The 26,977-nt window shown below is 37.7% G+C and overlaps 2 protein-coding genes across 6 annotated transcripts; one reads left to right on the plus strand and one right to left on the minus strand.

Moving 5' to 3' along the window:
• Positions 1–1,114: 1,114 nt before the first annotated feature.
• On the plus strand, positions 1,115–14,077 carry nt5c2a (5'-nucleotidase, cytosolic IIa). Of its 4 annotated transcripts, XM_056761502.1 has the most exons (19): positions 1,115–1,174; positions 2,344–2,462; positions 2,817–2,855; positions 3,644–3,717; positions 7,583–7,700; positions 7,792–7,887; positions 8,112–8,203; positions 8,324–8,381; positions 8,505–8,598; positions 8,702–8,755; positions 8,854–8,937; positions 9,039–9,080; positions 9,448–9,555; positions 9,650–9,716; positions 9,794–9,964; positions 10,119–10,170; positions 10,461–10,521; positions 10,601–10,777; positions 11,255–14,077. In XM_056761502.1, the coding sequence occupies exons 2-19, from the start codon at positions 2,362–2,364 to the stop codon at positions 11,489–11,491; spliced, it is 1,725 nt and encodes a 574-aa protein (XP_056617480.1). In that variant the 5' UTR covers positions 1,115–1,174; positions 2,344–2,361; the 3' UTR covers positions 11,492–14,077. The 4 variants fall into 4 exon arrangements, with proteins under 4 accessions (XP_056617480.1, XP_056617483.1, XP_056617481.1 ...); XM_056761505.1 differs by lacking the exon at positions 2,817–2,855; XM_056761503.1 differs by lacking the exon at positions 1,115–1,174 and having other exon boundaries at positions 1,944–2,462.
• A 474-nt stretch (positions 14,078–14,551) lies between these two features.
• On the minus strand, positions 14,552–26,413 carry cnnm2a (cyclin and CBS domain divalent metal cation transport mediator 2a). Of its 2 annotated transcripts, XM_056761043.1 has the most exons (8): positions 24,774–26,413; positions 20,360–20,503; positions 20,122–20,259; positions 19,848–20,017; positions 19,655–19,748; positions 19,220–19,282; positions 17,673–17,851; positions 14,552–17,143 (listed from the first exon to the last, which is right to left on the minus strand). In XM_056761043.1, the coding sequence occupies exons 1-8, from the start codon at positions 26,236–26,238 to the stop codon at positions 16,931–16,933; spliced, it is 2,466 nt and encodes an 821-aa protein (XP_056617021.1). In that variant the 5' UTR covers positions 26,239–26,413; the 3' UTR covers positions 14,552–16,930. The 2 variants fall into 2 exon arrangements, with proteins under 2 accessions (XP_056617021.1, XP_056617022.1); XM_056761044.1 differs by lacking the exon at positions 19,220–19,282.
• Between the last annotated feature and the right edge of the window lie 564 nt (positions 26,414–26,977).

The raw sequence follows: 26,977 nt of genomic DNA on the forward strand, positions 1-26,977 counted from the left end.
TCTGGTGGTGACAATCAAGATTATGATAATATTCATAGCTTTAAAACATTGATTTCGTTTGTATTCATTGATTTCAACAGGGTTGACAATGAATTTATTCATCAAGTAGTTTGCAGATTTTCTGATCCATTTTAAACAACTCGTGTAGATGGAACTGTCCGTGTTTGCGCAGTGCTGCAACTTCAACAGTTTAGTTGATTATTTAGTCATGATGTAGCGAGTTATGTTCTTTATTGTTTTTATAATATTCTGAAAATAATCTTTCCATACCAATTTCATTTTTTTCTTCACAAACAAAACACACTGCAAGCCTGCAGGCCAAAATTATGAGACAGAAACTTTACAACAATATCACAGCTAAAACATCTCATGATTTGTGATATTTGTCTAATTTATTTGCTAGACTTGCATATCATGAAGTGTTTAAAATCTCTTGAAAGTGGTATAAAATTATTTATGTTACATTCTATTTAAACAATTTCAAATATTTCTATTTATTTGATTTCTTTAAACAGATATTATATCACAATAACCGATATAGGTACATTTTAAAATCTAATAATAACGTTTAATAGGCCTAAAATAACCTAAAAACTATATCTATTTTTAAACAAGTTGGCTATACATGTAACCTTTTGTTGTAAGATTTGTTTCATTAGTATGTCACATTTAATTTCACTTGATCTTATTTTAATGTTTTAAGTGTAGTTTGCGTCTTTTGATATAAACAGACAGATATAAATAGTCAAAATTGCTTAAAGGACTTTTGACAACCAGTAGATGGCAACATTTATCTTTAAATGCGATCCTTCTTTTCGCAGTTTTGGTTGACCATTGATTTCTGCTGTTGATCATTAATCTGATCACATGAAGAATAACAAGAATGCAACGGAAACAGCCACGTGTCAGTAAATACATCTCACTGTAACTGTTCTATGCGGCCCACTTTTAAATTAAACTTTACCATCTACATGTATGATTGTATGCCATAATATTCACAGGTTGTCTATATTGTTAATTAGAACTTATTTTGACTGAAATATGTGAGATACTTGTGTGTTTAATAGAAAGTTGAATGTTGTAATCATAACTGATTTATGAGCGTACTATGTCTGCGCATGCGCAGTGCGAAGATTGCGCAGAGCTGCAGTTGTTGCTCACTGAAGGCTGCGAGGTAAGTAGCCAGCTGACAGAGCGCGACAATAAAACCGTTTCTGTAAACATCAGTCGTGCTGTTAAATCGTTGCGGAAGATGTGTATGCCATTCTTATGACGACATTCGTTAATAGAATTCCTTAATTTAATATAACAGGTTCCGGTGGCTCAAAACTAAAGGAATGTGAGTTAGCTGATGTGCTAACTTTGTGATCACGGAACTGCATGAGCACGAAGAAAGAGCTGCTCTGAGTTATACTTTAATACTTTTGGTTAACTGTAAATCTGTTTATCTGCGAGTTTTGCGTTGCAAATTGTTGTTTATTTGAAAGAGGCTGCAGCAAAGAGGCTGCGGTGTTAAATGTGCATGAGACATAACTTATCTAACGTTAAAGGGATAGTGCACCCAAAAATGAAAATTCTGTCATCATTTACTCACCTTCGAGTTGTTCCAGTGTATACACTTATTTGGTCTGATGAACACAGAGAAAGATATTTGGAATAATTCTTGTAACCAAACAGATCTCAACTACCATAGTAAAATTTATGTTGTCATGTTTATTCTTCTGTTGAACACAACAGAAGACATTTTGAAGAATGTTGAACACAACCCAGTTCTGGGGCACTTTTGACTCCCATTGTTTTTTTTCCTACTATGGTAGTCAATGGGTGTTGAGATCTGTTTAGTTATAAACATTCTTCCAAATATCTTTCTCTGTGTTCATCAGAACAATGAAATGTATACACATTCGGAACAACTCGAAGGAGAATAAATGGTGACAGAATTTTCATTTTTGGGTGAAGTATCCCTTTAAGATCGCTGTATTCCTCATTATAACATGCGCATTACATCAATATTTATAAATATTATTAATTCAGTTAACACATTTTATGGGTTATGTTTCAAATAGCTTCCAGCTTTGTGTGTTTTCATGCTTTTAATGGAAGTCTGACAAACACGAAATACACATGGCAGCTGCTCCACTGACTTTGAAAAGAATGATAAAAAATGTACTTGGGTGAATTATATGTATTGATGGACATGTGCTCAATATCTTTATATTGGTTTATTTATCTCTTCTGATGTTGTTGAGTTTAAAATAATATTTGCAGGCTGTGCTATAATCCAGCCACATTATGTATCATGTGCATTGTAGAAAAAATGAGAAATATGTGTATCTTTCTCAGACTTAATAACGGTTAAATATGACGACGTCTTGGAGTGATCGGCTCCAAAATTATGCTGAACTTCCAGCCAACATGGATGGTTTATCGATGAAGAAGTACAGAAGAGATGTTCATCACAGGTATTCATACATTTCACAGCTTTGTATGGCATTGACAAGATGTGCATGCACTCATATTATGTTTAACAAAGCCTGTGTTTCCTAACTGTGTCGCCTTATTTCTTTAATGCATTCTGGCAGGTAAATTTTGCCTGTCAGCATAACACTTACAATTTTCAAAATTGCTGTGCTTGTGGCAAAGACTTGTTTAGTAAGAGTAATCCTCAGTGACATGTAAATATATTCACGTTCATTAGCAAAGTGTTCTTCAAAACAAACATCAAGAGGTAGAAAGAGCAGTTCTTCATGTAGTGCCGTACATTAGTCTGTGTGTACTGGTATAATGTACAGTCCATGTATTCCTTTATTACAAAGCTTACCGCAGGAACTGGCCCATTGTCATCCTTCTATGAGGTATGCCAAAGTTTTGTTGTTGATTTGAATTGCTGACTGATTGTCATTTTCTAATTGTTTTGTAATTGTCATTTTTACCATATAATCATCACAGCATTATAAATACAAGGAACAAAAGAGTGATATGACTCATTCATTTTTCCTCTGGCTTTCTTCATGCTCTTTAACATATAATTTCCCTGTAGTGAAGCTGCTCATTCGTTCCAGAGTAAATGCAAATTCATGTTTAAAGTGCATTGCTAGTAAAACATAAAGCAGCTATTCATTTAAAGAGATGGATATCTGGTTTAATCTTTGTTAAGTGATATTTTTTATTTGATCACTCATAATAACATGTATTTTAAATATGAGTGGTTTTATGCTTTGTTATTAACTCAGAGTTGTCACAGCAGACTTGAAGCACTTGCATGCTTTTCTTACATTTTTATTGGTGTTTTTGTTTTGAAACAGTGACCAGTTATCAGCTGATTTCTGTTCTGAAAACTTGATAAAGTGGGAAATCATGGGATGTTGCCTATAGCCGTTCTATACATCTTATATTTTGCTGTTGTTGGGTAAATAAAAAATAAATGCAATTTAACCGAATGCATATTTTGTGCGATTAGTGAGAGATGCGAGTTATTGGTAATTGTTACTTATTGTCTATATTATTTATAACTCAATCCCAGGCAGTCACAGTTTACAGATTGTACCCGAATAATAGTCTGATCATTTTAACACTCTTTCTTTACAAGTGAGAGATATTGGATAACATTGGCTCGTATTGATTTTCTCGTTTACCCCCTCAGAGTATTTGTCAACAGAAGTTTGGCAATGGAGAAGATCAAAAGCTTCGGCTTTGACATGGATTACACTCTAGCAGGTAAGAATAATTTTCCGCATTTTGCCTGTTTACTGTTGCATTGTCAGCTGTTTTGAATCGACACAATTTGAAGTAAGTTGAAAAGGGGCTGTTAAAGGAACAGTTCACCCAAAAATGCATTTTTTTTCTTGATTTATTCACCCTTAAGTTGTTCCAAGTCTGTATACATTTCTTTGTTTTGATGAACACAGACAACGATATTTGGAAGAATGCTTGCATTGACTTACACAGTAGGAAAAATTGCTTTATACATTTCTTGGTTCTGTCGATCACACAAAAATATATTTTGAAGAATTTAGGAAAGCAAACAATTCTGTGGCACTTTAACTACCATTGTTTTTTCTACTATAGTTATCAATGGTGGCCAAGAACGGTTTGGCATTACAAGCATTCTTCTGAATATCTTCGGAACAATTCAAGGCTGAGTAAATGAAGACTTTTTTGGGTGAACTGTCCCTTTAAGAGTTATGGCTTAATGCTAACATAACAACACCTGAAAGTAAATCCACAATGTAAGGAATCTGTAATTGAAGAACAGTCTATGAGTTTGGAATGTGGTGAACACTAATACATAAGTAGTGTAACGGTCTTTAAATAGCACCCCATATCTTCAGTTGCCTCAAGTTTGAAGGCCTGACCTCTCGATTTAGATTTTAGACAATACTATGTTCTGACGTGCATTGTATGAGCCTATTTGATCGGCCATCTTCCTGTTTATGAGCCTCTATCCATAAACAAGTACTACAGTTTCCAGGGATAGGTTTAAATTTCACAAGGTGAAATGTGAACATAGTGCACATATCCTATCTGTGAAACTTCCCTGCAGTAAATGTGCTTAGCTTTGCAGATTTTTCAGCAGAAAAACATTTATTCTTTTGAAGGCCATACAAATGCTGTTAACAAAATGTTTTATTCAACAACTATTTTTACTTTCCCACTTAGTCAATCTGAGCTCCATGGACAGCATGTTACACACTACCTAAGAATAAATCTTTAGCTGTACATGTTCTTTTTTTAAAATGGTTGAACCCTGTTGCTATATTGACAGTTCCAACAGTTTGGGATCCCTTAAAGCTTTGTCACAGGGTTGTTGTTTCCTTCCTGTCTTTCATGCAAAAGGCTTTCTGATCACTTAGACAATGTTGTCTTGCTGATCTAGTTAATATTGTGATGAGGTCCAAGTGCTAATGTTTATAGTACATGCATTGAAAGACATGATGGTTCTAGAATTTACTAATTGATAAATGATGCTGTGCATGTGTGCTGGATTCTTTGATCAAAAGTTGGTAATAGTACTCTCAAGGGCAGTGGAAGTGAAGCAGGGTTGTAATCTGAGTAACTGCCCATTTCCTGACCTGTGCCCCATTTCACGAAACCTTCTCATATCTGTCGTTCTAAAGCTATACCTTAAGCTGTACCTTCCTGTTAATATGTGTTTCCCGAAATGTTCTGAGTCAAGTATACTTTATTACCTTCTGTAAGTCATACGTTCGGAAGGTTGATCTGGAGCACTCTTACTGGAACTTCTTTACATTGCAGTCTATACAAATAATTGCAAAGAATATAATTGTCTTTACACTGATGGTTGTTTGGTTTCTAATGGTATTATCTAAAGGGGTATCAGCTGGCAAACCAAAGAATTTAGAGTATATTTAAAGAGAAAGATTATGGTTGGAAGTTTAGTCAGATAAATAATATAAATTATGGGTTCCCAAACACGGGTATAATCAAAGGGAGGCTATCTTGTTGCACACCTTTTAAATAGAAAACAGGGAAAAAACACACATTCACTCCCTTTACTTTTTATTTTTCTTGTCATGAATGAATACATTTAATTGCAATATCAAAATACCTTCTTGTAGGGTGGCACAATTAAGGCATACTTTTTTATATTCTTCCCCTTGATATTGTAAGTGCGATTAATAATGTTGATTACATTTAATTACAATGTTTTAATAAACTTGCTTCTTGCTATAAATTCACCACTTGCGCATCCAGTGTCCACACACAATAAACGTGTGAACTATACAAGTCTAATTCTTAGTTGCTGGAATCAACTTTTTTAATGCACCGCAACAGCAATTGGCTTTGCGTGACCCTCTTTTATGACCCAAATTTTGAGAACGTTTGATATAAATGACCATACTGCCAGTTAGTGTAACGGGTTGATACATTTAGGCTTGAGATTGCATGCTAACAGACAATGAACCCAATGGAAGGACCTGCGCTTTTTCGGCATTAAAAGCACAATCACGTTAAATTTCTGAACATATTTCAATGGTTTACGATATACGTAAAGTACAACTTTATCGTGTCTCTAGTCGCTTCATATCTCGTTAAAGCATATTTATGGTAGGGCTATGCGATTAATCGAAAATTAATCGTAATCGTCAACTTTTGCCTTCAAAAAATTACAAAACGAAATAATCGAGGTAAAACAATTATTGTGCCACATTTCATTTTGCAGGGAATCCTCTCTTTTCTTGTGGTATAAATCCACCGGATTATATTTATTAATACATTTTATCCAACCGCATATAAAGCGCACCCCTTTCCACGTGGTTCAGCTGTGCTATTTTAACATTTATATCTTTTTTTCCCCAAGTTTTTTCATTTTCAATGTTGTTAAAGGTAATGAGCATTCGTGTTAAATAATCGGGATCTCAATATTGGACAAAATAATCGTGATTATGATTTTTGTCATAATCGAGCAGCCCTACTTTATTGTTTTAATAAGGAAATGTGAAATCCATTATTTCGTTCCTGTTATTCGTGAGAATCAACTTGATGGCACCATGTTCATTGATATGTCATAGACGACAAGCAACAGAATATATAACCACGTTGCAGTTGTCGAGAAGAAAACGCAGAAATGTAGAGATTGTTTCTGAGTTTTATTTGAATCATCGAACAAAACACCCAATGTAACATAGTTTAACTTACGCATTGTTTTTCACTGTGGAAATGGCTTTTTCTGTTGTAATTTTAGACATTTTCAAAGGTAAAAGATGTTCTTTTATTAATCCGGTAAAATCGTTACAGCAGTAAAACATGAAATGTGATATAGTAAAACAAATAACACTGCCTAGCATTATGAGTGCATTACAAGAAACCTGTAGCTACACCTTTCTCTCATATATCTTTGCAATTGGCTTTTGCCCTCACCAATATGGTTGTGGCGTTTACTGTCTGTGGAGTGTACTGCTTACAGCACTCTTAACTGTGCTAGTAAAATTATAAAAATAGTAATTGTTTAAAAAAAATTACTTTATCAAAAATAGTATTTTAATTTAAGTAGACCTGAAAACAAAAGAAAATGCAGTGTTTTATTAACATAGTTAATTGCATTATAGCCTATTTTTACAGATTTTTTCCCCCTTTATATGGTTCAAAGTATCCACTGTAGGCATTTTTATATAGTTTATAGTGAAGTGAATACTATACTTTAGTATTTTTCATGTGGACAAATACATTACTTACTATTGTATATAAAAAATGGAAAACAAAGAAAAAATTGGGAAAAAATAAAATGGAATTCGAGGATAAAAAAAATGATTTCATAGGGCCCTAAGCAAAGTCCAGTTATAGGTTACTAAAGTTTAAAATAGTATTCTGAGAATCGAAGGCCTGTTTAAAATAAAAAGAGACGAGCACCATCTGCTAAAGCACGGCTTTCGCTATGGACATGCTCATAGAAATGCCAAGGATAAAATAAAATTGATAGAATTTGCTAAACATTTCCTAGAATATTAAGTTCCTTTTACTGCTTCCTTACTATTGTCATTCAGTTCCTTTTACTGGCATAAAAAGTACATGTTTAACAGCAATTACACCTTCTTCTGTCTTCTCTCTGTTCTGTCAATAGTTTACAAATCTCCAGAGTATGAATCACTCGGCTTCGATCTGACTGTGGAAAGAATGGTTTCCATTGGTTACCCACAAGAGCTGCTAAACTTTGTCTATGATCCTGCTTTTCCGACAAGGTGATTTGAAAGATCCTTCAGTTATAGTGCCAGTTTCACTTTCTGTTAATACTGCATGATTGAATTCACACACATTCTGTTTACATTGCAGAGGCTTGGTTTTTGATGCATTGTATGGAAACCTGCTGAAAGTAGATACATACGGAAACATCCTTGTGTGCGCTCATGGTTTCAACTTCCTCCGTGGGTGAGTCGAGGCAGATAAGTTAAGAGCGATTCGATGCTGTGGTTAGATTAGTTAGATACTTCTCAATTTGTTTTTGTTTTTTAACCAAAGTCATTTATTTCAAGTCAAGATTTTAAGAGGTTTGTATTACATTCATTTGTTTACATAAATTATATTGTGGACGTTAATTGGCAGCCTGGCAAGAAGTTTGGCATATTCTTATTATTTATCCATTTTATCTGTAGTCCAGAGATAAGAGAGCTTTACCCAAATAAATTCATCCAGCGTGGAGATACAGAGCGATTCTACATCCTCAACACACTCTTCAACCTACCAGGTGATGAGTCTTTAGGTCTAAACACACACAGTAGAATTTTTTTAAAGCAATATCAATATAATAAATATAAAACGCAGTTTATTTGTCTTGGTCAACATAGTTTGTTTTGTTCTTTGTCAGAGACATACCTTTTTGCCTGCCTGGTTGACTTCTTCACTAGTTGTGACAGATACAAAAGGTTTGTTTTATACCCTGAAATCAGATGTTTATTGACTGGGGGAACTAGACGATCTCCTTTATTTCCAAAGCTACAGTTTTCACTGAACTGACTTTATATGTTTTGTTTTGATTTCTGCCACAGTTGTGAAACAGGCTTTAAAGATGGAGATCTGGAGATGTCCTTCAAGAGTATGTTTCAGGATGTCAGAGATGCTGTGGATTGGGTCCATTTCAAGGTAAAAACTGCATGTCGTTTTAACTCCTATGATGTTATTTTGTCTAAAAGTGAGTCTTTATGGGTTTCGTGTTATTGACGTTTGCTTCTCTATGATATATTAGGGGTCACTGAAGGAGAAGACAGTCGAGAATTTTGAAAAATATGTGGTGAAGGATGTAAGTCAACAAAATGATCATTTTCTAAATTGATTGTTTATTCTTTATTCACATAATAATTGTTTTCTGTGTCCGTCTTTTGTGTTTTCCTCTTTCAGGCCAAATTGCCCCTGCTTTTAAGTCGAATGAATGAAGTTTCCAAAGTGTTCCTTGTTACCAACAGTGATTACAAATACACAGATGTGAGTTAATCTCTATATTTTAATAAAAATACTGCTTTTGTTTTTGTATTACAAAGGGGTTCCAGAAAGATATACTTAACATCTTTTTTTATCTTTTTCAGAAAATCATGAAATACTTGTTTGAATTTCCACATGGTCCAAAGGTAAGTCATCTAACATTTTTCAAGGTTTACCATTGGTTAGTTTTTTTATTGTTTTGGCTCAGGTGCCCAATAAAAATGTCCAGTAAAAAAGGGTCAATACACATCTGCCATATAACTGTGTAGAAAACCTTAAACAACATTAGTTGTAGCGGAACTCCCTGAGGTTTAATTCACAGTTATTGGCTCGTTGTGTACCCATCCGGCACAAAGTCAGAAGTTTTTCATTAAAGCGTGCCATCAATAAATATTGGGTAAACATTTATGAACAGAATGACAGTGTGTGTCAAGGGCCATATGTGAACTAATTGCATTGCGCTTTCACAGCGTATGACAGTGATAGACTGAATCTATTATTTCTTTATTACAGGCGGATACACCTCATCGGCCCTGGCAGTCCTACTTTGACCTCATTTTGGTGGATGCCAGAAAGCCTTTGTTTTTCGGGGAGGGAACAGTCCTGAGACAGGTGGACACGGTAAGCTTTTCTACACCGACATGTGTCAGGCCATTGCCTACAGTTACTCTTTTTTTTTTGTGAGTCATTGATTCAGCCATGTATTTTCTTGTAGACCACTGGGAGGCTGAAGATCGGGACATATACAGGTCCCTTGCAGCATGGCATAGTGTATTCTGGTGGTAAGATAACATACATTCGGTCTTGTTTATTATGCCAATTATTTTAGAATTCCCTGATTGGATGTTTTTCTGTTCAGGTTCCTCGGACATAGTGTGTGATCTGCTGGGAGCAAAGGGGAAGGACATTTTGTACATCGGTGACCACATCTTTGGGGACATCCTTAAGTCAAAGAAGCGTCAGGGATGGAGAACATTTCTGGTGATTCCTGAGCTGGCTCAGGAGCTGCACGTGTGGACTGACAAGAGCTGTGAGTCACAATCTTTGTATGAGCCATTTATAAGGTTCAATACGAAGGAATCTGCAGGGCTGTGACACAGATAGAAGTGATCAATGATCAAGGGGGGTAGAGTTCGCTAGGTTCACAGAACTCCAGTTCACCATGTTCTTATTTTACTTAACAGCACTGTTTGAAGAGTTGCAGAGTCTGGATATTTTCCTGGCAGAGCTCTATAAGTAAGTACCAGCACAAAGCTTCGCTCAGATGTTTATCTATCCGTTGGCATGCGATTCTCGCCCCTAGAGAAGAGCCATCGACGGCTGCTTGACATGCGGAAAATGAAGTCAGCATTCCCTTCTATTTTAAACCAAATGCTTACTGCTTCTCCTATATTTAAGTCTGTCGTCACTTTCACTGTACTTTTCCTTAATCTCCATCCCTTTTTCAACATTTTCAGATTTTTTCAGTCTTAAATTAGTCGTTATTGTATTAAGTCACAAACTCACCACCTTTCTTCTCTCCGCAGGCATTTAGACAGTAGCAGCAATGAGAGGCCTGATATCAGTACACTTCAGAAGAGAATTAAGGTACATTTACTAACACACAGAGATCAAGTACCAACATTTGCTCCATTCTGACGTGTTGTGTGTTGCCTGATCTTTTCAGAAAGTAACCCATGACATGGACATGTGCTATGGGATGATGGGAAGTCTGTTCCGCAGTGGCTCTCGTCAGACTCTGTTTGCATCTCAAGTGATGCGTTACGCTGATCTGTACGCTGCGTCCTTCATCAATCTCCTGTACTATCCCTTCAGCTACCTGTTCAGAGCCGCCCATGTGCTGGTGAGCTCAACAAACACGATACAGTTGTGATGGGCTTGAAAAATATTACTTTATGGTCGTCATGCAACATTGCCGCATGCGATAGTAATATAGATATACAATTCAATTTCTGCCCCTGTGTTTAATGATGATGCGATGATGCTCATCGTATTCAAGTAATATATTCATTTTGAATGTTCAAAAAGAAAACAATGTTGTTTGTTGAAAGTTATACAAAGAAGCTGTGTTTGCACGGATGCCAGGTTTAAATTTCCCATGAAAAATAAGATTTATTGCATTTATTTCAATAGATAAATGTTTTTGTTAATATTCCAGTTAAAATAAAATACATTGTATTCATATAACATTAAAGTACTATAAATGTTGTACTGTAAAATGAGTTTACAACACCCAACTGTAATGTGCAACATCGGTATTATAAAACCTTTGAGCAAGTCCAATTTCATGTAATAAACTCAAGCTGTGGTTTATGTTTAGATGCCTCACGAGTCAACTGTGGAGCACACTCACGTGGACATTAATGACATGGAGTCGCCCATGGCAACACGCAACCGCCACTCGATTGACTTCAGAGAGAGAGAGTGTAAGAGACACCAGCTGACCCGCTCCGTAAGCGAGATCAATCCACCCCACCTCTTCCCTCAGACCCCGCAGGAAATCACCCACTGCCACGATGAAGATGACGATGAAGAGGAGGAAGAGGAAGAAGAATAAGTTGACCTTTGACATCACTGTTAACTGGATCCTGGTTCTTAACACATGCATCTTCTATTTCAATAAGTATGTTTATAGCATTCAGCCATATATTTTACAAGAAATAGGAGTATGTTTATTTCTTGCACTGTCTATTCTAAAGATTACTGTACCAGTTTCAGTATTTAGAGTTTAACGTCTGAAGAGAGTATGAAGCTGAACTGGGACTTTTGTAAATCCAGCTTCTTATTTTTAATAAGGTATACTGTATTTGTCTGTGAGCCTTGGTCTCACTTAAAAACGTAATGTTTTGGTGACACGGCAATGTGAAGACAGAATTTGTGTACAGTTCCAACAAATGACATTTGCATGATATTAAGGGAACATGTAAAATGGTTACAAATTCTGTCGCTGGTCTATTTAAGCTTGTGAATATAGCATGCTTACACTCATATTGTGGCTTCATGGAGTATAATAGATTGCATATTTTCAGCAATGAGCCACAGAGCATGCTGGGAATTATTACCTTAGTAATGTCACAACAACAATGAAAGCTTATTCAGTACAAAGTTGCTCTCCGCTGAATGATCTTTTCTTTCATTAGAACTGTTAGTATGCAAATCGCTGTCATGTTTATCGGTGATCCGACCATACATTGAAATAATGCAACTGTTGACATTTTATGTATTGGTGAAGTGTTGGTTTCAGGTTTCTTAGGAGTCGTAGGATTCAACCTTACCTTCACATTGGTTACTAAACACTTGGAGGACAAAGCCAACGCTGAAATTTGTCTTATGCATTCGCCATGGTCACTGTGTTATTAGACCTTGAATCTAGATTATAGATTATTTACTGTTTATATCCATCCGTTCCACCGAATGTTTTCAAATGAATATTATCATTTGAAGTAACTTTATTTGACATTAGTGTAAATAGCATAGCATTTGGTTGTAGAAGGTAATTTAGTATTAAAAGCTGGTTAGAATGTATTTAGTTGCATTTGCTTATGGACACAAAGCATTGTGGGTGACAGTGGACCAAAAGAAGGCTCATCCCTTAATCACACTCGGTCATAACAAATGTTTCTTTGCTGTTGTAATGTGTTCCGGGGTAGAAACTACAGTAACTAACTAGTCTCATGAACGTGGACCCATGTTTGTGTGTCATAAACTTGATCAGGGTTCTGTTATGTAAAGGGTTAAAAACTTGCTTTTTGACTGACACAGAGCTCAAGCCCAGCAGGGTTTTTTTTTTCTTAAATTGCTTGTTGCTTTGAATTAAAACCAATGTGCATCCACATGTAAAACTGTAACCGAACTGTAACTTTTGGTTTGTTTGAACAGTATTTCGGAAGAAAAAATGGGAATGTAGTTCAAGTAGCACTCAAGTAGACATTGCTATTATAATCTATAAAGAAGCATAGAGAGAGGTGATGCATCCAAAAACTGTTCAGGATTTTGAGGATTATAGATTGTGTGGCTTTACTGCATGATCTTGATCTATTTGAGTTTATAAAATTCTTACTTCAACAAACAGCCCTATTTATGTTTGATCTTAGGTTAAGTTAAATCTACTGTACGTGGGGGCTTATTTGCATTCATTATGTTTGATTTGTCTGTATTTTATAATTGTTAGACATTTCTGGGTTTGTTTGATTTTGTGTGAATTGAAAACAGTGCTGCCCAATGTGTGTGAATTCAAAATAGTTTCCTATTTTATCAATATGTATTTTTCAGGTTTTTTTCTGTTGTGCTTAACAGGGAGAACTGTATTTACAGACGATGTCGCGACTGTAGTTTTACCATAGATATAAATCAGAATGCCGTCTCATTACTTTCCAGAGTGTTTTTGTCTGTGACGTGTGCAACACACTGGCTTGGTTTTCATATTATGTCTCTTTTATATTAAGTGGTTATGTGAGAATAAAGGGCAAATCTCTGTTTTACTTGATCAGGGATCTGTTATGTAAATGGTTAAACTTGCTTTTTGACTGACACAGAGCTCAAGCCCAGCAGTTTTTTTTTTTTTTTCTTAAATTGCTTGTTGCTTTGAATTAAAACCAATGTGCATCCACATGTAAAACTGTAACCGAGCTGTAACTTTTGGTTAGTTTGAACAGTATTTCTGAAGAAAAAAAGGGACTGTGGTTCACTCAAGTAAACATTGCTATAAGAGAGAAGTGATGCATCCAAAGACTGTTCAGGATTTTGAGAAACTACAGATTTTCTTGAGGATTATAGAGATTTTGTGGCTTTACTGCATGATCTTGATATATTTGAGTTTATTAAATTGTTATTTTAACAAAGTGACAGCCCTTTTTATGTTTGATCTTAGGTTAAGTTAAATCTACTGTACGTGGGGGCTTATTTGCATTCATTATGTTTGATTTGTCTGTATATTATAATTGTTTGACATCTCCGGGTTTGTTTGATTTTGTGTGAATTGAAAACAGTGCTGCCCAATGTGTGTGAATTCAAAATAGTTTCCTATTTTATCAATATGTTTTTTTCATGTTTTTATCTGTTGTACTTTACAGGGAGAACTGTATTTACAGACGATGTGACGACTGTAGTTTTACTACAGAAATAAATCAGAATGCTAACATTACTTTTGAGTTTTATCTGTGAAGTGTGCTACACACTGGCTTGGTTTTCATATCATGTCGCTTTTATATTAAGTGTGTATGTGAGAATAAAGGGCAAATCGCTGTTTTTGCAGCGCCCCCTTGTGGTCATTGTTACAGCTGCTTTTTCTCCTAAAACCTGTATATCTCTGATGTCCTTCAACCTTGCATATTCATATTTCGTTATTTTTATTTTTGCTACAAATTATTATTATTAGTCACACCTTATCACTGGGTTTTGCAAATATCTAATCTATTTACATTTTTTAAATGCTAGTCAATTTATCAATATTTAATAATTAAAAAAGTAGTGTTTTTGCGAATTTGGACATCCGTTGTTTCAGAAGGACGGCGAAGATATGTTAAGTTTTTAACTATTGCCAAAGTATCACACATCCAGATGACCAGCTCAAAAACAGTATTTAGAAACATTCAAAACATACAGATTGAGACAGCCATAAAGTTGTCATAGTTTTTATTACAGCAATTTCCGTCTGCATTATATATATATATGAATATTTAAATCTGATATAGTATTGTCTGGTTTATAAACTGTAAGCATACAATAGAACTCTCTGATTTATGACTGTACAGTATCTCTATACACATTCAAGATTGAAAATAGCAGCAGTGTATGATAGACTCAAACCGCATGTTAGAGCACCACATTTTTGAAGACGTGTCCTCTCTTCTAAGGCAGGCAATCCAACATGAAAACACTGTCAAACTTGTAGGATACCGGGGAATGTTTTAAAAAACGGCTCTTCCAAAATTAAACAACTTGTTGAGAATGTTTGAGAATGTTGAGAAACGTCTCGGTGGTTTTGGAATGGAAGTGGACGGGCACCCATGTTTGGTTCTACGGGTTTCAAATGAAAGGAGGTGAGTAAATGATGAAACAATTTTCATTTTGGGTGTACTATAAGGAAATGAAGGGTGTTCCTCTTTAAAACAGCTTTAAAAGATCTGGAATAAAACATGTAAAACAAGAACAGGAATGCGTATAGATGCATTTGTTAGTGCTTCTATGGAATGGATTTTACATTTAACATCTCTATCACTGCATAATGTTTATCTACTGGACCCTCTACAACACCTCTCAGCCTTTTTTAATAAACTTTGTTAGTGTATTTTCTGCTATATTATCCTGCGTAAGCACATTATTATGGTGACGATTGTCCCTGCATAGCTGTGTCACAGGTTCCTGCATAAATACTTCAGACTCGAATGTCCTGATATCCATTAGGTTTGCAATTCTGACCAAAGCAGTAGGTTTTGAATAAAACACCCTATCAACATGAAGTCACAAAGCCAAAGTTACCCAGCTGATACAAAATACAAGCCAGAGAATCGTTCCCCTTTGTATCGAGAGCAAAAATGTAAATTATGACAAAACCAAAATAAATACAACAATGGTGAATTGTCTTCCTTTTTCCTGTTTGTTCGACACACGTACCTCTTTTAAACTCCAATGACACAGTCTCACATGGATAGCTTTTTTCTTCTAATAAAAATAATAAACATGAGGTTATGGAGTCTAAAGAGAAAAGTTAAGATGTAAGTTCCTGAAATGTTTAGAGCCTTCAGAATGCGTCTCTCTAAAATCTGAAGCAAGGTAGTTGTGACGTTTACAAAATGTTTTGTATTAAAAATGAAGAGTTATCTGATTACGACAAAAGCACTGGAAATCAAAACACTGTTAATAAGAGTGGTCCGACGTACATAAAAATGGAACCGGTCGGGAAACTCTATTCACCTTAAAATAGGTGACGCGGTACCTCGGCACAATCAGGATCGAAGTAAAAAAATCTCTATATTCATATAGATGAAGGCGGCCCTCATTTGTAAACACATTTGATTTCTTTGTACTGCAAATGCTGTACGTAGCATATCTGCACATGTATGAGACACACAAACCCTTGACGTGAATGAACCTGGGTGGGCAGAAGAAATTGCTGTAGAAAATTGTATCATTTGGCACAATCCAGACAAACGCGGTTTCGCCTGCTTATGCATTTCGTGTCCGAAGCTGCTGTGGAGTTCCCATATTCGAAATAGCTTAGATTAGTTACCTCTAAAAGATCTGTTATCTCTAAAGATCCACAGTGAACCACAATTTTATGCCCAATGTCAAATGTCTTTGGTCATGAGGCCGTTCAGTTCTGGTCGTCTGATAGGCTAATATGCATCCTGACTACTGCTTTCTCGGCGTCATATGCTTCTATGGAAAAGAGTGTTTGCTAGCGCTTTAAGTCTCATCTGCTTTCTTTTCTATGGCCGCATCTTCTCAGGCTTCCAGCGTCGTGTCGCCCGGGTCCTCAGAGGCCTCCATATCTCCGTACTTCAGCTCTATCTAAAGGCACAATTATTTCTTTGACCTTCTCTTGTCTGGTCGAGTTGTGATGTGGGTCTTCGTTCCTACGCAGCTCTCTTTGAACAGAAAGTGAAAGTGTGTGAGACAGAGCGTGTACTTCAAGTGTGCTGTAGCCACGGTCCCCGTATCTCCCGGATGTTGGCCAAGAGTGACGGGCAGCATGAGCGTGAAGCCTCCGTCCGTAGATGAGTGAGCAAAATGATGTGGTCCCTGACTGATCCGCTGCCTACGAAACATGTTAAGGTCATTAGTGCATGCATTGTGGAATACACGGTCCTTCACATTGTGTAGTCTTCGAGTCCGTTCCGATCCCCTTGAAATCGCCATGGCGTCAAAGTTAAGCTGCCAAGTGTACGAAAATGCCTCTCGCTGACTACGTGGAAAGGGAGAGGTTAACAGACGATGCACGATCTCTCACCATCTCTCTCCCTCGTTTCTCGTCCCTCACTCTGCCCGAGGGTGGTTAAATAGCCCCGTCGTGGTGGGCAGTGTGGTTGGGTTTGTGTGAATTGTTGGCGCTCTGTTGCAGAATGAGAAGAGTGGACGACTCGTCTAGCGGTCCATCCTGATGTTCGGTGAAAGTCAACTCGATCTTGGTGAACTCGCTGTCGGTGGACTGAGGTGTCTTGTCCAAGCGGGACGCCATCAGGGCGTTCTGATATTGTTGGCGGGTCACCTGATAGATGGAGGGAAGAGATGAACGATCTTTGGAAAGTTTGTTTTCGATGGTCAACTTAAGCATTGGAAATTAAGCAGTTGGGAATTCCTGCACAGCAAACACATTTTAAAAGCTTGTTTTAAGGTACAGATCACCCAAAATGAAAATTTATTTAGTGTTTATTTATCCTTGTGTCATTTCAAACCTGTATGTCTTTCTTTTTCTGCAGAACACACAAGTCGATATTTTGAACAATGTTGGTAGCCAGCCACACTACCCCCCATTGATTTCAACTGTATGGGCACAGATCACCGAGACATTTCTCAAAATATCTTTTTTTGTGTTCCACAGAAGAAAGAGTTACATACACGTTTTAACGACATGAGGGTTAATAAATAATGAGTGAACTATAACTTCACGCCCTACTATATTCACAAAAGAAATTGTGAGGTACAATCTGTCTCAAACAGGCTTGCATCTAAAAAAACATTTCAAATGAAACAGCTCATGTTCAAAAGTAAAGGATTAATGTCAGTAACATTCAGACCTTGATGTAAAGCAGGTCAGATGCGGCTCTCACAGAGTAGTCTGGCACATAGACCTGCAGGAATGAGTTGAGCTGGTTGTTGCTGCTGCCCAGCGTGGGAGTGACCGCTTCTATCCGGTCACTCCTGTTTAGGGAGTCTGAGTGGTTGAGTCCAAATGGTCGTGGAGGTGACTTATTTTCTGTAATGTAAATAAAGGGTGACACACTGGTCAGTGGTCAGCTTCTGGGCACAGTGTGGTGTAAACAAACTGTAAAGAGGTTTCATTCATTTTAGAAACACTGTCTTTTTTTGAAAACAGTGTTTTGGAATGTTTGTCGTTGTTTGACACAAAATTTGATACCTATAGATGTCAAAAAATTTGATTGCAAATTAATAAGCAAATGATAAAATTATGTATATGAACTGAAACAGCAAGAAACTGACTTTGAGAATTTACCATTGTGATATAATACGGTGAACTGCTTGGATGACTCTCATAATTGTATTATATATTCATCTGGTAAATATTTTGCTCTCTTTTTATACATTTTCTCCAAACTTTGTTAGAAACATGACATAATTAGAATTAGAGCATCTGTTTAATAACTCTCACGTAATGCGTGGTGAAGTGTTTTTAATCAAAACAAGATTAGACTTCTTAAAGAAAGAGTTCAAAGGGTGTCCGTGGGGAAGCGGTGCAACAGTCATTCCACTGGAATGTATATAATCCTGGGGTCAGATGTCTAACTGTGTGGATTTGATCAAATTTACATACAAAACTTCAGTATTAAAATGTACACGACACTGAATTTAGAGAGGAAACCACATCAAACGCCATATCTAAGACTGTTGTTATTCTATTCTTTTCCCATTATTATGTTTATTTGCAACGTTGTGTAAGATTTATGTCTTAAATGACACCTCATTGCAAAGATTAATAAATCAAAACCAGCGTAATTAGCAAACTCATGATAAAAAATTGTGGGAATTTTTATAGTAACTTTCATTAAAAAGCCATTAATGAACATTATATCATCAGTATGTCACATACATTCAAATCTGATTTAAACTTTGATGAATTCAAAGTTTCCTGATAACGGAATGAAGATTAGCTGTTGATATTTTCCGCATTATATAAAGTCATGTTTCATTAATTCATGCATTACTTGCATTTAAAGTTATTATAGTATTAAGTTGATCTTATTTTTTTGCCTTCTTGGACTTCATGTCTGTTTGAACTGTTCACAACAGCTGAAAAATATCACAATTAAAAAAACAAAAGAACATTTTGTGCTCATCACCGAAAATTTAAGTCCCAAGCACAAAGATGCCATTGAAGAACAGTTTCTGTGGCTACACACACAATTGTTATTTTAAGAAGTCATTTGTGTCTTGATTCCAATTCCTATATTTATTAGAGAATTCTAATGGGTTTTCTCATGAGCAGGTCACGTTTTTTTTTACTCATAGGTGCTACAAAGATCTTTTTAATGTGAGGATAATTGAGAATAAGAGCGTCAGGGTTTTAAAGGAAAAGATTGAAAAGGCAGATAAACAAGTCAAATACCTGGAGATCCTGCCAGAGATTCAGCCCTGCTCACAGCAAAGGTTCGGGACAATGAGAGAGGAACTAGAGAGCAAGAGGAAGTCAGTGAAAGATAGAGAAAGGAGGACAGAAGGATTTCACGAGGAGGAAAATATGATTTACATTTCTCAAGAATAATTTGCATACTGTGGACTGTCATTCTTATGATTGATTTAAGAGTTAAAGAACTTCCACATCCCCAAGGAAATGTTATAATAAATCCATAGAGAAACATCCATCATGCTTGATTTGTTAGAAAGAGTCATTTATGATAAAGAAACCAATCATCCAGTAAGAAACGCAAGCTGACACTTTACCCCACTTAGAAGAGAGTGTACATTAAAATTTAAACTAGCATTAATTGTTTGAAATAACATCCATATGTGTGTAATGAGCGTGACGATCCATCGTTCAGACCTGGTGGGGATGTTAGAGACAGAACTCCATAATATGAGAAGGCACCAGCTTCAAACTTCATTCCTTCCTTTCCAGCCTCTACCTCCACTTTCCCCTGCAGGCCAAAAAAAGATGACTTGGCATTCACAGTGACGTCTCTAACCATCAAAACTCACACTCATAACAATGAAATATGTCTGGAAGAGGCTCAGACCTGCAAGATGAGGATGAAGTATTCCACAGGCTTGTTACGGTGAAAGAGGTAGTGCTCTGACATTTTCTTGTTCTTGTCGTTGTACTTGAGCTCCTGGATGACGTTCGGATGTTTCAGCAGACGCAGGAGGATCTTCTCAGACATCTGAGCTGGACCAAAAGGCTCCACTTCTGGTGGGAAGAAACAAGGCACAGTAATTCTTCATAAGCTTAACTGAATTCTTGGGAATTGGGAAAAACACATGTTGTTACTGTACATGCTGGACATTCAGTACCTGTTGCCAAAAAACGCAGCGTGGCCAGCAAAAGCTGAGGTGATATTTTCATCCGCAACTCATTATCGGTGGGCTTGAAAGCTGAGAAGTCCTGTTTCCTCTCTCTGTGAGCGATCCTTTTTTTTGTCTTATTGTCAGCTTGAATTGGGAATAAATGGACAATATTAAGAACGATGTTTTGATTTGAACTGGAAAATGTAAATATGTGAGAAACGGGTTTAAATGAGTATTTACTCACTGTACAAATCAGTCTCATCTAGAATCTCAGATTTGATGATTTCTTCAATAACGTCCTCAAGTGTGACGATGCCCAGAACTTCATAGAATGGATCTCCCTCCCCTTCATTATTCACTCTTTGGACAATGGCCAGATGGGATTTACCTGCCACGGCCAAGAATACCAAAACATGGGTTAGATACGTTTACACTGTGATTATGAGACAATCTATGGATTTATGGGGAATGGATTGTAGCTCAACTGGGTTCTTCACAGTTCACTCTCAAAATCATAAAAATTAGTTCAAATTTGCGTTGTTGATGATATATTTATAAATGATTCTCTAAAAAAAGCTTTACGTATCATCAAACATGGTGGTCGTTCCAAACCCTCTACGACCATAAACGCACTAATACCCCGAATTTCACTTCTGTTGGTTTATGGATAAAATATGCCACGCATGCTTACTTAAATCATCCATCTTAAGTCATCTACAAAAGAGTCAGTATTTGACAATTGCAACCAAAAAAACTGTTCAAACAAGAGGCTCTCATAGTCAGTCAGACAACAGTCTGTCGCGTTTTCTTAGCAAATCTCTCATGGTTTCACATCTGTTTTCCCAGGACCTCCTCGATAAGCTGCTTAAAAAATTCCTGCCCAGCACTGTCAACCAAAACGTTAAAGAAAATGATTTTCCTGTTTCTCAGCTAGTGATCATTTAAAAGGAATTTTCCAGAGCCAGAGCTAATATTAGAACCGAAATGAAGTTTCCATTCGACTTAAGACGATGCTCTCACCGGCGTGACACTGTGGCAATCCATTATGTAGGGTGTCCATGTAAACCTTTTTCAGAAATATTGGCGAAAGCCAGTTTAAGCAATGAGAAAGATGTTTCTTACATTTCTACAGGCCGGCAGAGAGAGAGCAGAGTTAATGACTGACTGACTTTACCTCACTACTTAGACGGTTCATGCCTGCTGTGATCACTGAGCACAACTGCCTGAGGAAATATATGTCTGTTTCCATTTAAACCAAGCATGTCAGACTTTTAAAACAGTGGGAAGCTGGGATTATTTCGTAAATAAAAATCGCTTTAACAGTTCCTCTTTGTCACAGCTCTTTCTGTGCCTGCCCACATCTCTCACCCCATCTGATCTTAAGAGAGTTTTAGACAGCCACTTCTCAACACATAGACTAAATGAGAAAGAATAAACGACTTGATCGTTCGTCAGTCCAGTTACAACCGAACAGAGCACAAGCAGGTCCTATATACAAAAAGAAAGACCATTGTTCTGAGCTTCCAAAAGACACCCACACAGTGTCACAAGGACAGCAGATAAAAAAATGACCTTCTAATTTTTAGGAGATATATAGGTGTATCCAAACGCATAATGTTGTCATTCCGTCCTTCTAGCTCTGGCTGGTCCACTGTAAATTTCTAGTGAGTAAATGTTGAAATTGACATACGGATATACAGCACACAGTCTGCGAAGAAGACATTTTCATTTCATATTCGAGATGCTCTACAAGAATGTTTTATTATCGACAGCCAGAAAAAAAAAAGATGATTGATGGAATGCTTTCCAGAATGGTCAACAATAAACATTTGGACTCCAGTGAACGGAACCAAGACGACTCCATATAAACACATGCATTCTAGATGACACATACAGACACGATCTGCCCATTCCCAATTTATTTATGGAATTAGGTTTTTCCATAGATATTTTCCATAATGGAATTTCTCTATAAATAGTCAGCGGGGCTGTGGGTGGCACGTCTGTGAAGCAAAACTGGAACATCCTAGAAATGTATCAGGCACTTATCAAGGCATTGCTTCTTTTCTTATCTGGTCCTTTTTAAATAGAAAAAGAACTGTAGGTTCCCAAGGCACAGACTTGGAACGGTCTTAAAGTGATAGTTCACCTTCTTGTCATTTCAAACCTGTCGCAGAACACGAATAGAAGATATTTTGAATATTTTTGGGTGAACGATCACTTCATTGATATTTCACCCTGGAAAAAGATAATTGTATAGGCAATGTAAAAAGTAAAAAAAAAAGAACTTTAAATTCAGGCTTCTTTGCCCTGTGGCATGCCTCATTGTGTCATAAACGGTATCGGACCATTAATCGCTAGAATAACTTTTGGTGCAAAAAATATTGTTATTTAAGTGCTCATTACACAACTTTTCTGTCAAATTCGCCCATTAAAGGCATCATTACTAAGATTTACTAAAAAGGACTTAAAAATACTTATTTAACTAAGGCCAGGGGGCTCATTTATAGAATGTTGCATAGAAACTGAACTAAATTTGGTTTTATGATGATTTCTCATAGATTCATATAGTGAGCGTACCCACAGAAAACAGATGTACGCCTCTCTATCAGATATGAAGTTTATAAATCACAAATGGTCGTGAAATTGCATGCAGCTAGCAGTTTCACAACTCCGCCTTAAAATAACTTCTAATGAATGTCATTGATTAACGAAAGAGCACCTATCAACAGCCAAACCGTTTATGAGTGGCAAGAATTACTTATATTTCCAAAAACCTGCAGCACTCGGACGAGCAAAAATGCGTACATCTGCTCATACCCTGACGTGGCGCTATGCACTTTTCCACATCAAAGACCGTTTTTACAAATATGAACATTGCCGTGGATTTTTGCGTATGCAGACTTGACGATCAAATCTGTATTTACGCACGTTTTATAAATGAGGCACCTGGTCTTGGCCTAAAATAATCCCTTTCCGGGAACCCCCCCCTTAGTGTTCAGCTTTACTGGTAAAACTTGGATGTGGGTGGGGGAGACAGCAACAATTTTGATTGTGTATTAAATTATTCAAATGTGTATTTTTATTGAATGATTTTTTTTCTGTATTGATGTTAACCTCTAACTTTACAAACAGATTGAAAAACTTCATCTTCGTGTTTCTAACTCCATTTACGGTGAACTATGTCAAATGCGCCTTGTTTTATCAACATAAACATCGATTAACCCTGTGAATTCCTGACCCCGCTTACAGGATTACACATTCCAACCCTACAACATTTTGAACGCAAATGCCTCTCATTCCCAGCAAGAGTCGATTTTAAAGAAAAGAGAAAGCCAAGGCTCAAAAAGCAACATTAAAATGTTACAATGCAACATAAAAAAATCTGAATGAAAAAATCGTACAAAATAAATTAAAATAAAGAACTTCCAAGGAATACATGCAGAATCCATTAAAATCCATCTAAATAACCACTTGCCCAATGACACTGTGCGACAAAACCTGCAGTCCTCATAACAAAATATCACTACTTTTGTGTTGAATTACGTGCTTTGAAACGTATGCCGAGTCGCAAAAAAGACAGAGAGTGAAAGGGCTGATGTGGGTAATAAAGAGTTCTTCAAACAGGAGATGTGGGGGCATCGAAGACAGGCTTTGTTGATGGAGTCAAACTCAACACTGTACCTCAATTGTTGCCCAAATCTGTTTAAGTCCATTTCCTGTTGAGGCACAATTTGTGGAATGCTGGGCCTCGGTCCTACTGTGGTATGCATCCCCAACAGGGTGACAGCCCAGTTTGACAACTGAATTCTCGAACCCAGAACAATTAATCTAATTTAACATCTAATGGGTTCAATTATTGTGAGCTAACGTCAATCATTTATAACACTTAAATACACACAAAGGCATATCAAGCATTTTTCCACAACACGTAAAGACAAAACTTGCCCAGAGCAACTCATCTTTCTGTCAGAGCTATATTTCACAGCCTTTGCTTGGAGACGTCATGTTCTGTCAGCTCAGGATGAGAGAATGAAAACTGCAAGCCAGACTGATTTGTCTACCTGCTAAAGGAGTGATTTCATAGGCATGAAAATCTAACTGCCGATCATAAAACAGCTTTATGGGCTGTGATATAATAAAACATAAACCCAGATTTTATCTAAAGCTGAATTTGCTGAATACGCACCTATATGAGCGATTATTGACCTGTCATGAACTCTGCTCCTGTAGAAATTTCAACAATTGTTTATATCACAGACCTTTCATCTAAATAAACGAAAATATAACCCTGTGCATTGAAAGCTTAATACTGCAAGCGATTCTCTGGTTTCTATAATTTTGTTAGGGCACTCACCCCCCGAGTTTTAGAATAAGAAAGGACATTTTCAGAATGAATTATTCATATTAAACATTTAATACCATTCAACTGTAAATGACCGATTTACTATCCAAGGGTTTATCTAAAGTTGGGTAAGCAAACCCTGTTCCTGGAGGGCTAACTTTCTGAAAAGTGTCAATTAAACCGACCTGAACCAGCTTATCAAGATCTTCAGGATTACTAGCAAATGACAGACAGGTTTATTGGAGCACGGCTTGAACTCAGATCTGCAGGAAGGTAGCCATCCAGGAACAGGGTTGGCTGCATTCAACTTTACCTTTCTTAAACTCCTCGAGCATGGCGTCCAGCTTCGTGTCATTGAAAACAAAATGCAGAGGGTGACTGTAGAACTTGGTGATGGTTTTCAAAGGAGTGCAGTCATCTGGATCCACAAAGGCCAAGTCCTTCACAAACAACAGGTCCACGATATGACATTTCTCCCCCTCGTACACTGGTATGCGCGTGTAGCCGCTCTCCATGATCTCAGACATGGTGCTAAAGTCCAAGATGGCATCGCTGGCGATCATGAAGCAGTCTCTCAGAGGTGTCATGACATCCTCAACGGTTTTAGTCCTGAGCTCCAGAGCGCCCTGGATGATGTTCAGCTCTTCCTTTACCAAATCATTATACGGATCCGTCACTCTGAGCATCTCCAGAAGTTTCTCCCTGTTGTACACGGTGCCTATCTCCTGACCCAGGACATGGTCCAACAGTTTGCTGACTGGAAAAGACGCAGGAAAGGTAAGAATCATGAAAAACTTTGTGAGGAATATTGTGTTTGCACCTACAGCGAGCCCATGCCTGGAGCAAATAGCTTGGGGCACAATTTCTCCAAATATCACAATTCCTATAGTGGACACCACTACAGCAATAAGACCTGAACCAGCAATGTCATCGAGCAGTATAGTCAAAGTGGTATTGACCAAAACGTTTCCCAAGAGTAAAGAGCAAAGCAGGTAGTTTCCTTGGCTGCGCACTGGCTCGATTTTCTTCGCGTACGTTTTCTCTTTCTCCGTGCCGCAGTTCTGGATTATCCGGAGCTCCATGGGATCCAACGCCATCAGTCCCAGATTCAGCCCGCTGAACATACCTGACAAACACAGCAGCATGCCAATAAAAATCACCTGCAGCCAGAAAGGCAGCAGAAACTTTTTCTCCTCCACCACGAGAACTTTCGTGTCATGCCCGTCGTGATAAACCCATGTGCTTTCTGACCACAGGTCCTGCGCGCCAGGTGAGGCAGGTACAGGCGTGGCGGTGCACAGGTAATACAATTTACTCTTTTCTGTTTTTCGCAGCGGTTTCACCTGTATTTTAACTGTCCCAGAAGTCTTTCGATTCACTTCCATGTTGGGAAGAACGATGATGTCCGAGGATCGGATGCCACAGGGACGAGGGGCAGGTGCGTCCCCGAAAGTCTCCGCAGGTGCGCCGCTGTCACTCGAGCGCTCGTGTTCCGTGAAAGCGAGTTTGGACCACGTCTCGTTGTTAATGTTTTGCCCGTAGACTCTTAACCTGACACAAGATCGTTCGCTGACGCGCAGATAACCGCTGTCCATAAAAGACACCTCGTCTGTTTCCTCGAGTCGGATGCCGATGATGACAGTCTCGTCCGACGCGTCTTTGCCGTCCGCGCAGCCGATCACATAACCGCTGACCATTAAGAAAATCACAGTCAATGATCGAGCCCGGTTCAGCGCCGCCATATTAGAAGTGGGCACTGCGGACCATTGCTCTGCCATGTTGACAATGGGCAGATTTTACTGAATGAACGGTTGATGCCACAGTCAGAGGGATTCGGAGTCCGCCTTCATCCTGTCTTTAGCCTGGTTGACATCAAGCGACGAGGCCGGCATAACTCACCGCGTATCGCTGCCTCTCTGCAGCACTATGACACACCAGCACGCTCTATGTAAACTGCTGTTTGTACAGATGTCTCTTGACGGACGTTCGCTTTGACCAATCGGTTGACGCATGCAAAGTACGGCTGGGATATCGAAAGCCGTAACCAATAACAACGCACGGAATGCCGGAGCAGAGGCGGACCCAAGGACCTTACAAGCGGTAATGGGTGTTGTTGAAAACCAATCAATGGTTGAAATAAGGGGTACCTAAAGGGTAGGAGTGTTCTCCAGCGGCCAACAGTCTCTCGCCGACAGAACTACTAGCCAATAGATTGCATTAACGTATCGAGGATTTTGAGGAAAACACATCGGAGAAATACATTGTTTAGCGGGTTAAACTATTAACAAGTTATAATACAAAAATATCGGAGAAAAACAGGGGAATGTTATTAATTTCGTATTTAGCACAGATCCGAAAGTGACGTCACGCCATGACACAAAGTTATTTGTGCTCTTACGTTACTTCATCGAATATCACTGGACAGTTTACGCTCTTCACACGTTTGACCTGTAGAGGGAGACAAACCCTTACAAATCACATCCCACTTATTCTTAATTCATTGTACCTCTTGTGTAT

Source organism: Triplophysa dalaica, chromosome 11, assembly GCF_015846415.1.
Source record: "Triplophysa dalaica isolate WHDGS20190420 chromosome 11, ASM1584641v1, whole genome shotgun sequence".
Taxonomy (NCBI): domain Eukaryota; kingdom Metazoa; phylum Chordata; class Actinopteri; order Cypriniformes; family Nemacheilidae; genus Triplophysa; species Triplophysa dalaica.

Coding starts and splice junctions, on each gene's coding strand:
- nt5c2a (XM_056761502.1), top strand. CDS start 2,362: ATGACGACGTCTTGGAGTGATCGGCTCCAAAATTATGCTGAACTTCCA. Junction 7,888..8,111: donor GGTTTCAACTTCCTCCGTGG/GTGAGTCGAGGC, acceptor TTTTATCTGTAG/TCCAGAGATAAGAGAGCTTT. Junction 8,382..8,504: donor AGTTGTGACAGATACAAAAG/GTTTGTTTTATA, acceptor TTTCTGCCACAG/TTGTGAAACAGGCTTTAAAG.
- cnnm2a (XM_056761043.1), bottom strand. CDS start 26,238: ATGGCAGAGCAATGGTCCGCAGTGCCCACTTCTAATATGGCGGCGCTG. Junction 20,504..24,773: donor GCTCGAGGAGTTTAAGAAAG/GTAAAGTTGAAT, acceptor TGGCCGTGGCAG/GTAAATCCCATCTGGCCATT. Junction 17,144..17,672: donor CTGACCTGCTTTACATCAAG/GTCTGAATGTTA, acceptor TCCATCTATCAG/GTGACCCGCCAACAATATCA.